This window comes from Argiope bruennichi, chromosome 4 (assembly GCF_947563725.1).
Source record: "Argiope bruennichi chromosome 4, qqArgBrue1.1, whole genome shotgun sequence".
In the NCBI taxonomy this organism is placed as follows: Eukaryota; Metazoa; Arthropoda; class Arachnida; order Araneae; family Araneidae; genus Argiope; species Argiope bruennichi.
The window spans coordinates 46,017,171-46,031,017 of NC_079154.1; the positions used below are offsets into that span (position 1 = coordinate 46,017,171).

Sequence of the window (13,847 nt, forward strand, 5' to 3'; positions counted from 1 at the left end):
TAAAGCAATTATCACGAAAAAAATAATTATCACATGGAATCATAAAATACGTATATTACAATATAGAAATGTTATACTTGTATCACAGATTGTGTGTAAAAAAATAAAATTCAAAATATGATGTCCCAAAAATATATGGACAATGAAAAAAAAATCGCTTTTATTTTTCCTGTACCAAAAAAATTGCATATTCTGCGGTCTATACATCTGACGTAACAACTTCAGAGTATAAAATCGCAGCTCGTTCATCAATTCTCGTGTAGTTGAAAAATGCCTCGCAACGTTCAATTCTCTGCTGCTGATATAGCTAAAATTTGGCGTTTAAAAGCTCAAAATGTTAAAGTTTCTGATATTGCTAAACAAATGAAGCGTAGCAGATCTGGAATTTATGAAATTTTGTCGAAAGATACAAATTCTATTGTAAAAAAGCGTTCAGGAGGACCAAGAAAAACATCCCAGCGACAAGACAGAGAGATTTTGCTCGCAGTTTCAACCCATAAGAAATCTATTCGTGAAATTACGAGGACTTTAGCGTTTCCAATTTCAAGATCTACTGTTCATCGTCGCATACAGTCAAGCAAATTTCATAGATATTGCAGAATATGTCGGACACTTATGCTGAAATTACACCACAGAAAAGCACGTGTCCTTTGGGCTTAAAAGTACATGCATTGGACGGAGGAATGGTTCCATGTTTTTTTCAGTGACGAAAAAAAATTCAATTTTAGATGGCCCTGATGGCTGGGTATACTACTGGCATGATTTATGACGAGAACCTAGTGTGTTCTTTAGTCGACAACAAGGAGGAGGTTCTCTCGTGGTGTGGAGAGGTTCTCTCGTGGTATCGGCTGCTTCAACGGAGCAACCGATATTGACTTTTTTGATGGTCGACAGACCTCTGAAGATTATCAAAATGTCCTCAAAAGCAATCTACTTCCAATTGGAAATATTCTAGGAGAGAAAAACTGGAAATTCCAACAGGATAATGCGTCGATTCACACCTCGCACTCAACAACAGCTTGGTTTACTCAAAATCAAGTGACTGTTATAGCCTGGCCAGCTATTAGCCCATACCTGAATCCCATGGAAATTCTTTGGGGAATACTTGCACGGGATGTGTATGCTCATGGTCGTCAGTTCTCGACTATTCAGGAATTAAAGCAACAAGTGGAGAAGAGTTGGTTCTCTTTAGAGCCGCACTTTCTTCAAAGTTTAGTTCGAAGCATGCCTGATAGGATTTTCAATATAATTAAAAGCAATGGATCCAAAATTTGAATTTAAATACAAAATATTTCAAAAGTCCATATATTTTCGGGACAGTCAATTTTTTAATTATTTTTTTACACATATTCTATAAAATCTATACACTATTTCTTTGTTGTAATAAACTTATATTGTGATTACAGATGCTTATTATTTTTTTTCATGATAATTGCTTCATTTTTTGAATTATTACTTCAAAAGTCGCCTGTCCATATACTTTTGAGACGCGCTTTATAATGCCCCCAGTATGAAGAAAGACGAATCTACATGCTCTCCAATAAATCCCTTATTTTTTAATGCTACCATTTTTATGGCAGCCAATGTAATATAGAGACCATATTAATATGGAGATTAAATAACACGTAAATTGTCGTTCAATGTTCCGTAGAAATTTTCATTAAGAAGAATACTTCATTCTGTGTAAAATTAAATTGAAATTTAACTAGGTAACCAATAAATCGAATATCAGCTTTCATCTATAGATTTCCTTTGAACTTCTTTCATTAGATCTACTATGCAAATTTTTTTTTTATCACACATGGTTCAAAATAAAAAACTAAAATATTTGTTTAAAATATGTGAAATGTCCGGAGAATATGGCAAAAATTAAGGCATTCAAACTAAATGCATAAAATTTGTATATATCTACCGAATTTTCAACGCAATCTATTCCGAGAATAATTATTGTCCGATTACAGGAAAACACGATAGTTGCTAAAAATAGGAAGATAAACAGATAAATTATATGATTTAGTTTGGAATAATATGAAATGTTTGAAAAAAATCAAAATGTTTTATTTCCTTGTATATAAAATAAAAACACATTGTAATATTTCTGTAATTGTTAAAACAAATTCGAGCTTAATTTTAATGAATTGAGAAATTTTAAAATTTACTAATTCCGAAATTTTATCTTTAAAGTGAGCAGAATACATGAAAAGTTCATAAAATTGGCAAATATCTACCAAAATTTCAATCAAATCCATTCTGAGAAATTCGGCTGTTCGATTACAAGAAAATACGACAATTGCGAAAATTAAGAAGCTAAATAGATTAGACAAAATTTGGTTCATAGGTTTAAAATGCACATTCCTGTCAAGTTTGGAACCAAATTTGTTAAAGGGCTGAATGTCTGATGGTTTGTATCTTCACATGTAATCTAATCACGATAATTAAAAAATGCAATGACTTAAATTAAATTTAGAATGCAATTCTGTGAGTACAGTTATAATTTTGAATCAAATGTTGCATTCAATAGGCCAGAAAAAAAAGATGTCGCTAAAAAAAATCGGTGAAGATGGTTCGATTATAGGCTCTTTTATAACTATTGTACATTAATGGTTTGCAGTTAATACACAAATTGTGGATTTCTTTAATACTAGAGATTAAGATAGGAAATTAACACATGAACAAATTATGTCCTTAAACAACATTCTGAAAGCAAATATGTTTAAATTATACATACATTACACGCATTCTAATTCAGAAGTGAATAAAAAAATATTGAATGTTAAAAATTATTGTTTTTAATGCGACAAAAATCTTTAAATGAAAAAAAAATCTTTAGATGGACTTTATTATATATATATATATAAATTTAAATCCTAATTAATTTCCTAGTTTTATCTTAAATAAGCCAATTTTAACCATTCTAAAATGCTCTCTTATTTCCTGATTCAATTTCCACATTTTTATTTAATTATCTCTAACACGCTCTTAACAAAATTGCTGACTCATATTAAAAAAAAAATTGCAATTGGAAATATCCTCTAGACAAATTATTAAGAATAAAACAGCTTTAATTTCTGTGATTAGGCCACTTATTTATAATTTTTGAATCTTTTTTTTTAATAAATGGTTAAGATTTGTTTTATTCAGATAGTTTGCATTTTTATTTTTAGACAAATGCAGACATTTTAATCTTTAAATGAAATTTTCTGATTGATAATACCTGCTTTAAATGAAGATTTCACTTAAATCTTTCCCATACAATCTGTTGAACTCTTTTACAAGCATTTTCGGCCCCCAAAGCTCGCCAAACGTGCTATAAACATTAAAGCATGGCAACCTTCTCTGCTTTGCTCGAAATCACAACCATCGGTGCTCTCCGCTGTGACGTAACTGGGGCAAATTGTTATCCGACAATTGATTGTCGGACAGCAACAATGGAGCGGCGGCGGTTAAGCCTAATCTTCTTCTTATACTTCGAAACAAATTGATTTAGAGCAACAAGGTAGCTAATTACCCTTCCCCCCATGTAACGATAATTAACGTCTCGCTTCGTAATTAATATTCAAATGCATCGGATATGCCTGCACCTTAGCCTCAGTAGACCTTATCAGGAAAACTGGGATTATATATATTCGTACCGGACGCGAATACGGTCCGGACAACAAGATTGATTTGTTCATCGGCACGACGGGTTTTGATGGAACACCCTTGCTCGCGAAATGCTAGAGGGAGTTTCTGGAAAAATTGCTCCTATCGCGTTTTTAATGAAAAATAATCAATAGGGTCTAGTTTTTGGAATAGAGTTAAAATGCTTAATAAATTTTTTATTAGTTATTTGTTATAAATAATACACAGAAACATTTACTACTTACTTTCTGGCATGTTATTCCGTTCCAGATTTAATATTTACAATCTTTGGAAGAATGCTCTTTTTTTTCATCCTTTGTTGGTTTTTTCTCATATAGATGAAACTTCACTTTTTAAATTTAAAGAAAAAACTAACTTTATTTGATTTGAATAATACATTAAAATAATTAAATATTAACTTGAAAAATTAAATGTTTTATTTGAGTTAATTTTATCGTAATCATAATATTAGAAAAATGAAAGAAAAATAAGTTGAAAATAAAAATAAAAATACATATTTTCCCGAACCCAGGGAATCAGTAACTTTTTATTTTATTTGAATATTACATATTTAAATTACGTCATAAACAGTCGTTTGCAAAGTTTTATTTTTAAGCAATATCTATTAAAAAAAACTATTTTACATTCCCTTTGAAAAATAATAGACTCGGATAAATAAGATTTTTAAAATAAAGATCTGCCTTGCTAGAAAAACGAAGATTATTTTTATTCGTTCTTGACACGAACCAACAGTTTGGCTTTTTTATAAATTATTTATAAAGCATAATATTGTTGATATCTTTTAAAACTACTTCGCTAAACCAATTAGTAAAATTCATAATAATTTTTATAGATGAAGATAAATTTGCATATACGAATAACAACATCAAACACTTTCCCAAACTCAATTATTGCTGTAAACTCAGTGGATAAAGGTACCAGAAATGCAAAATTGAAAATGAGATGTATCAAGTAATAAAAATATACCAATTAAGTAAATAATAGTATAAAAATGTATTAATTTGGTTGTTGGCGGAATTTACAAGAAATTATTGTAAAGCAATGCAAAAGGGTATGAAAATGATAGGAATTTGTGTGAAAAGGATCATTCGTAGTTTATTCGGGGAAGGGGATGAGCGGATTTGGATTTTTTAAAACCATTTTTCTTGATATAATCTTTGATCGTCTCATTTCTCAAGATCATAACCTGATACTGAGTTCTGAGGCACCAAGATACGTTTTTTTTTTTTTTTTTTTTTTTTTTTTTTTTTTTTTTTTAAATAATACGAACAGCGTTTTTTAAAAAAATTACTTGTACCTTTCATCTCTTTTTTAACTGCTAATCCAAAACAAAAGATACAAGAGATAAGACATATTTGCTTATATAAAACTCTTATTTTTGAGCGATAGTTTGGAATACCTATTATTCTAAGATCGAATCAAACAAAATATAACCCAAAATTTTTATTTGATCTATGACGACATATGCTCGTAATCGTAAGTTTATTGTACCAATTATTTGATAGATTTAACCTTAACAATCCATTCAATAAGATTCACCTATTTTCCAACAAGAATAGATAACTTGATTTTAATCAATTGTGATTCTTTCTGTACAAAACAGTCTTAGTTATCATAGTCTTCATAGCAATTCTTCGAATCTTTAACTACTCTTCCAAAGTAATTAAAAACTTTTGTAATGTTATTAGGACAGAACATTTCTCTCTTGTGCCAGAGCAGCTATGTCGACAGCAAAGAGCAGGTACTAATATGCTGACATTTAAGAAAATCATAAGTTATAATGAAATAAAGAAGAGGGCTGAGGATATGTCCTGAAGCGTTCCTGCACATATTTGTCGAATGTCGGATTTCTCCTATGGATATATATTCTGACGATTCTTTCATACAGGTATGGTCTTATAACCAGAAACATAGACTTCAAAAATTTAAATTAAATACATTTGAAATGAATAAGGATATTATACTATATCTTATTAGAGGTATATTTTTTTATGTCTAGAAATAATTCTTTCTGTTTAAAACTGTAATTAAACCCTTCGTTATATGAAAGTTTTAATCACAAATTTCTTATAATTTATTCTTTAATCACGGTTTTATTCCTTAAATGGGACTGTTTATTCCTATTTGATTAAATAAACCTTCTCGCATATGGAAGGTTTAAGATATAAGTGCTTACAATTATCAAGATCGGACGCTTAACAGACGAATCCCTTCAGAAGTCAAACCTCACAGATAGTAAAAAATTATTTAAGTGGCAATGACCTCTAAGACATTTGTGCAGGGATTTTTCAAAATATTGTGTTAGAAAATTTATTGGCCTGTAATTTTGTGTAAGTTAAAGAAAATATTGCCGCATTGAAAAGAGGCAGTCGACTCTCCATGACCGAATGGTCATAAAACTGGTCTCTTAATCAAGAGATTCCAGATTTTGGACCTTTCTTTAGTTTACCAGACAAGTGTTTTGGACTTTTCTTACTGTCTCCAAAAAGGTATTCTGGAACTTTCCCTGCTAGTATAAAAGCAGAAGCTCTGTCAGTCACTGTGTTCTCAGTTCAGAGTTGAGTTAATAAATTCGTTTAACTCTACTTCTTGTGTGTGTCATTGCATTCCACACTAAAGTACCTACGTGACAATATCATAATAATTAAAACAATTTCCTAATGCATGGGAAAGTAAATTCAACATCTTTTATAAACTTTGAAAAAATAACCTATAGCTTCGCAACGTACTTATTTGATAGTGTTGTTTGGGACCTTATTTGTTCTAGACACTTTCTTATATATGCTATTGAAGCAGAACCTATTCTTTTGCTGCGAAAAATTGTGAAATCTATTGAAATGCATGTACATTCACTCAGTTTTTGATTTTTGCTGCAGAATTTTTGCTATTATTTTTGTTTACTTCAAACGATGTTCCAAAAGTTGATTGAATATATAAAATTTCTTTTTGTCTGAAAATACTAATCTTATGAGACAAAAGACTGTTTTCATCCGAAATTCCATTTTGCGTTTTATAATTAATAATCCTTGAAATTAAAGTTTCCTGGAAATTATGCCATTTTTGGTTATCAATATTTCACATTTATTCATCAATGAATTTATTAAAAACTGTTTTATAACTGTTTTACTGTTGATGAGAGGTTTGTCATAATTTTTGAAATATATTTTGCAGACTTACTTTTTCTTATAATGCGGTAGCTACTTATATGTGTCCTTTTGGGTGTATGTTATTACAAGACTTATCACCGAATAGAGTGAACTGAGAAACGAGCCCAATGCATTTTTACTTTCTCGCATGCATAGTATAGAGAAAATATCGTAATCGCCAAAAAATTCGAACTCGAGATTTTGACGAATCTCCATGTTTTAGATCACCCTGAATTCGAAAAATAGATTTTTAAAAAACGCTTTGAGACAGACGGTTGAAATTTGATATACGGTTTTTACACCAACATTTAACATTTCTATTAGATTTTGAGTAAAATCTTTTCAGAGGAAGTCTGTCTTTCCGTATGTTCGAATATAGGTTAACATGATAATTGTAAAACGAAGAGAGATAGATAAGATTCGTTACACAGATTTAAAATCTATAAAGTGGACACCTGTCAAATTTTGAGACAAATTCAACGACGAGTTGACTGTCTGTCGGTCTGTACTTTCAGAAACATGTATACGCATCATTCAAAAACGCAATGACTTAACTGTATCAAATTTGGTTTGGGAGTTTATGGCTAAAAATGCTATTTTGTGTCAAATTTCTGTTTCAGTGGGTGGAGGAAAATGTGTCTAAACCCCAAATTTAACTTTCGGATATTATAAACCGCATACCAGGGATTAATCGCCAAATAATCCGCCAAGGATAACATGATAAATTCAGTAAAAATGTTAAATTCACGTCCAAAATTAAAATTTCGTAACTATTGCCATGTAAAGCGTTCTCTACCACAACGAGGTTATTAGAGAATATGCGAGGAAGTGTTGAGATGACCTCTCTCGATGATTGTCATTGTCACTTCTGATCCCGTAATCCTTAGAATCTTTTTTTAATTATTGGGATGGAATTTTCTCAGTTTGGAGGAGTAAAGATTTTCAATGAGGAAGGATGAATTATATTTATTTGAAATTTAAATTACAATTGATAGTATTGTGATCATTATATAGTTTACTAATAGAAGCTTTTCAGGGGTATTAATAATTTTGATAATTGCAATATCTATATTTGACTTGATGTGAAATTTATCAGAAACTTGATGTGAAATTATTATGTAGGTAGAATTTCTATATCTCTCTTTAGTAAGTCACATGCCTGACTCTCCGACACGCCCGAAGGCACACGGATAAAGAAAACTGAATGATCGGACCGCCGCAACAGCAAACTTTGGCGGGAACTGTGGTTGAGTTCTAAAGACCATCACCGGCCAAGGTACAACCTTTCCTGGAGGAAGTAGTCCCATCATCGATGGGAGGAGCCAGACCCCTATCTATTTATGCACCCTCCACGGCGGAGAGATCCAACCATCATACCGGAAGCATCTCATCCTCTTTCCCAGGTGCCCCACCTGAGGGGAATCCCTCTTTAGTAAAATGCGCTTTTTCTTTCAAATTGTAAAACATTAAATACTGGTAGTTATCAATTTATTACGCTTAATAAATGTAGAAATAAATTGACAAAAATTAAAGCAAGAATGTTTTCAGGTTGGAGATATGTTTTCATTTAAAATTCGTGGCTGTCGAAAAAATATGTTTTTGATTTTCTTCTTTTTTATAAGTGTTTGGATTTAAATTAAAAAAAATATAAGGATAATAATATATTTTAAAATACTTATTTTCTGAAAAAATATAAATCCTGTCAATATTTAGTAATTAAATGTAATATAGGTTGTAAAAACTTTTCGAAAGTGGCGATAAATACTTCACAATTTTAAATCCCCTTAACTTTTTTTAAATTTCTTTGCACCAAGATAGAAAAACATCTATAAAAATACATTCTCGCTATTATTATTTTCAAATTCGATTAGAATTCATTCTGGTAAAAATCAAAACGAAGATTCTTTTTAAAAAATAGCTTTTATTTCAAATCTAAGATTTTGTTGGGAAAAAAAACTTAATTTTATTTAGCTACCTTATTATAAATGCTTGAATTTTAAATGAAAAACGTTAAGATAACTATCTATTTGAAGATATCATTATCGGAAAAATACATAGCATGTCAAACTTTATTAGTTAAATATTTCTCGGAATAATAATTCTTCAAAAGCAGCAATAAATGTTTTAACATGTTCAAAACACGTTTAAAACCGCCTGAAAATTTTTTCTTACCACCAAGACAGCAGACCATCTATAAGAAAGAAGATTCTCCCTCAGCTTTATGTTATAGAATATGTTAATGCAATTGGAAGCGATCGTTTAAATTTACGATCAATATTATCGTCTTCTTTCACGCGAATCGAATCATGACATTAATGTTGCCATTCAGACAACATTAAATCAATGACCGTTAACGCAAAGGAAGAATTCTGGGGAGATGGCTCAAGTTCTCCTGTGCTACTGTCTCAGCCATTTCAACAGATTAAAAGAATAGAGAAATTAAGATGAAAAAAAAAAGGGGGGGGGGGGGGGTGCATTCTTCCTTTCCCTACTTCCTGCTCCAAGACCATTATCGGCAGCAACAAAGACAGGAAGGGGGAAAAAAGAAGTGAAAAAGAATGCATTTGGGGGTGGAGGGAAGGAGCAAAAACATTTGCATTTCCCCCTTCCCGAAAAGATGATCTTCCGTTCTAGCGGTATCTAAGCGTTCACGAATTAATTCGACTTTTTAACTTCATCAACACTTCGTCTGCTTTTTAAGCCTGGAAATGATTTCCCTTCCCCAAAGAAGAGAAGGTTCTTACAGTAACTCTCATCTGAAAAAATCAACTTTTTAAATTTTTTTTTATCATTACTTGGCATTGAGAATTTTCCCCCCTCTCCATGTGATTCACAAAATGAAGCTTTTTTTCCTCTCTCGATTCTACCGCATTTTTTTATCGCACTGATTTTTTTTCAAGTTTTAGAAACTATTGTAAATAGAACGAGAGCAGTGATTGAACTGACCATTTTATGAAATGGAACCTTCAAGTTATTGAATGCCATTGCTATTCCTTGGAATTCAGTGTCATAATAATGGATGTGTTTTTCTTTTTATATGATAATTTTTGTATCTTTCATAAAAACATGGTACAAATTAATCCACTTTCAACGCTCCAGTCTTAGGACACAGAATATGCCCATTTTCCCCATCTGAGATGCCTCTATGCCTACTTACATACGTGGAAATTTCCTCGAGAGCTAAAAGTCAAGATAAAACGGATTGACCCATCAGACCATGGGGGGCTCTCTGACTGACCTTTTCTCACTAACCTAAGTCACCGTCCAGGGGGCTGACTCTTAACTCTTGATTGACTCTCTCTCTGATTCTTGATTATAGTAGGCAGGACCAGACTACACTTACTCGCTTTCTCAGTGGGCAACTTAGATTTATGAAATATTCTGAGAGTTCTAAGCGCTTTGAGGTCTTCCTCAATTCTTTTGCGGAAAGGGCTTCATCTAATCATATTCTTATTTATCTGTGCCTCTCCAAGCAGGATCTTATTGATAATCCATTGTTAGTATTTTTATCATTACACTGAGAATTTTTTCCTCTCCCTCTGTGATTCACAAAATGAAGCTTTTTTTCTCTTTGGATTCCACCGCATTTGTTTTATCACAACGATTTTTTTTTCAAATTAGAAAGTATTGTAAAAAGAATTAGAGGAGGGATTGAACTGACTATTCTGTAAAGTGGAGACGGAGTTAGTGAATTACGTTGCTTCGTTTGTCACTATAATGAATGTCTTTTTCCTTTGATATGTTAATTTTTGTAGTTTTCTTAAAAACATGGTACAAATTACTTTTATTATTATTAATGGTAATTATAATTAATATTTATTATTATTAATGGCTTTTTCGGTGCTCCAGCCTTAGAACATAGACGCTGACCATTTTTCCCCATCTACGATGTTCTTGTGCTTACTCAAACTCTTACCTGTGTGAACATTTTCTCCAGAACCAAAAGCCAAAATAAAACCACTTGGCTTGTCCCAACAGTACATCACTGGTATAATAGTAGTCATTCAGCGGGATCTCTGACTCTTGACTGTAGTAGGTAGGATCAGACTATATTTACTCACTTTCTCAGTGGGCACATTAGAACTGTTAATCATTCTGAGGTTTCTAAGAGCTTTGAAGTCAGCCCCAAGTTTTACGGAAGAGGCTTCACCTGATTATATTCTTACTTGTCTAGGCCTCTTCAGGCAGGATCTCATAGACAATCCATTGTTAGTATTAGCCTTCTTTAGGGAGCCCAGTTTCATAGACCTTACATAGCTGTGCTGTAATTGGAAATGTGCAATAACAACAAATTATTTTTAACTGTTAATGTAAAGGTTTGCATGCACCCTACATTCATTGATGGTTGCATGAAAACAGAAAACAACTGTGTTAAAAGAAGATGCAAGAATTCATCATTTTTCATAATTAGAATCTTTTATGACTACACTAGACTCATACATGAGCCATATTAATTAACATAGCTGCATGATAATTGATACGTTTCACAGTTGGTTTCATTTGTAATAATAAGGAAATATCACAATTTTTATGAGAATAAAATGTTTTATGAAAATAAAATTCTTAGTCCAAAGAATGAATATGCTATTTCCGTATTAGTGCAAAAATATTTGAAATTAAAAAATACTTTTGCAATATAGAAATCTGAATTTCAGTGTACTAGACACCGAATTAGATGTAACTCTATTTTTTGCAGAATTTTGCACCCCTTTCAATTGATTTCGGGAACTTAATTTTATATTAAAATGTATTTGTCAAAAATATACAAAGGATGGCCTTAAAATAGCTCTCTTGTTTGGAACCATCTGCATTTAAAATAATGAACAAAATGAAATCAGATTCTTACTAAGATTGTGATAGATATAAATATATATATTATAAAAATTTGCTTGAAGTTGCAGATGTACTGCTTAATATGTAGTGAAAATCATCACGTTGAAAATGTTTTATATAGGTTAAGAATTCTTATAATTATTAAAAGAGGTAACTTTCTGTACGTCTATCAGTCATTTCCTGTCAGGGAAATTTTATTGATCAACAAAAATGAAATTGGGCATATTCCTTTTTCATTCGTTCGTTGCAATTAGTGTTCCGTTTTTATTTCAAAAGTGCCGAAATCTCATCTATCATTAAATTTTTGTGGAGAATTTGTCACTTTATACTTTTTTTAAAAATCCGTTTATGAAATTAGATTTCATTCCATTAATTTAATTTAATTGCAGAAGCTTCTGAATAAGAAATGTCATTGTATGGAACATTATATTTATAATTATCTCTTTATACTTCCTTTAATCCGTTTATGAAATTTGATTTCATTCCATTAATTTACTTCAATTGCAGATGCTTCTGAATAAGAAATGTCATTGTATGGAACATTCTATTTATAATTATCTCTTTATACTTTCTTTAATCCGTTTATGAAATTAGATTTCATTCCATTAATTTACTTCAATTGCAGATGCTTCTGAATATGAAAAGTCATTGCATGGAACATTCTATTTATAATCATATTTTAAAAACAAATAGAATAATTTGTTCTGATTTTAGTTTTTAATTATGATTTCTATAATTTATTTTTAATTCCTCATCATTCCTGTTATACTGCCACAGCAGAGATTATGAATCGTTGATACTAACATAATCTCAGGAAGATCGCTGATCCTTCAAACTGTCAGAAGATGCATAAAAAGTAGGCTTAACTTCTTCACAATCAGAAGAAATTTAAAATAATTTATATGTAAATATGAATTAAGTATCTAGAAGAATTAAAATTATTTCTGTTAATTATACTCAAAAATATATTTAATAAGGGTATTTACATTAGTGAAAAAATGATTTTCAGTGATGCTAAAGAACATTCTAAAAATGAATTTTGTGAAAAAATATGCTCCGAATATATTCACAAAAATCCTACAGTTAAAATTTTAAAAATCCTTTCTTTGTGATTGTCGTTATTTTTTATTCCTCATATATTTTTAAAAACATTTTTTAATACTTTATAGTAATATATTTTATACTTTATTAAACAGAAAATTACAAAAACTATGATGATATTAAATGCGCTTTTTTGCACTCACATTACCGCTGTTTCATAACTAAGTCAAATGCTTTCTCAAATTTTAATAATAAATTAAAGAAAACTCTAGGCCTAAAATTGAGCCTACGATCTAGACCTAAAACATTATCCCGTTAATCTGCTTTGGACAAGCGATTCGAATCTCCAGCATAATTTTTAATACAATTTCTCCTTTATAATTTACAAGCTAAATTTTCCTTTATAATTTGCAAGATAATTACATTCTTATAAGTTTGCAGGATATATTATACAAGAAGATACAAGCGGTTCAAATCTCATTTATACTTAGCAAGAAAATTTCTTCTTTGTAACTTATAAAGTATATTATACAAGAAATTAGAATCTTCTTTATATTTTCTGAGAAAATTTCTGTTTTATAATTTACAAGTTACATTTTGCTTTATAATTTACAAAATAATTTCTCTCTTTTAAGGAGCAAAATATGTTATACAAGAGGTTTGAATCTCCTTTATAATTTCTCTTTTTTAATTTACAAGATTTATTGTACAAGAGGTTGAAATCTCCTTTATAATTTCTCTTTTTTAATTCACAATATTTACTATACAAGAGATTTAAATCTCTTTAATAATTTATAAGAAAATTTCTACTTTAAAATTTATGGTACATTATAACAGAAGTTCGAATCAACTTTATAATTTCTTAGATGATTTCTCCTTTATAAATGTACATTATAAAAGAAGTTTGAATCAACTTTATAATTTCTTAGATGATTTCTCCTTTATAAATGTACATTATAAAAGAAGTTTGAATCAACTTTATAATTTCTTAGATGATTTCTCCTTTATAAATGTACATTATAAAAGAAGTTTGAATCAACTTTATAATTTCTTAGATGATTTCTCCTTTATAAATGTACATTATAAAAGAAGTTTGAATCAACTTTATAATTTCTTAGATGATTTCTCCTTTATAAATGTACATTATAAAAGAAGTTTGAATCAACTTTATAATTTCTTAGATGA

At 30.2% G+C, this 13,847-nt stretch overlaps 1 protein-coding gene across 1 annotated transcript in view; it reads left to right on the forward strand.

The window, feature by feature from the left end:
• Positions 1-602: 602 nt before the first annotated feature.
• Positions 603-13,847, forward strand: part of LOC129966238 (uncharacterized) — a 28,251-nt gene continuing 15,006 nt past the window's right edge. Inside the window, exons 1-2 of the mRNA XM_056080652.1 lie at positions 603-662; positions 793-1,177. Coding sequence (XP_055936627.1) covers positions 603-662; positions 793-1,177 — 445 coding nt within the window. The remainder of the gene's footprint in view (positions 663-792; positions 1,178-13,847) is intronic.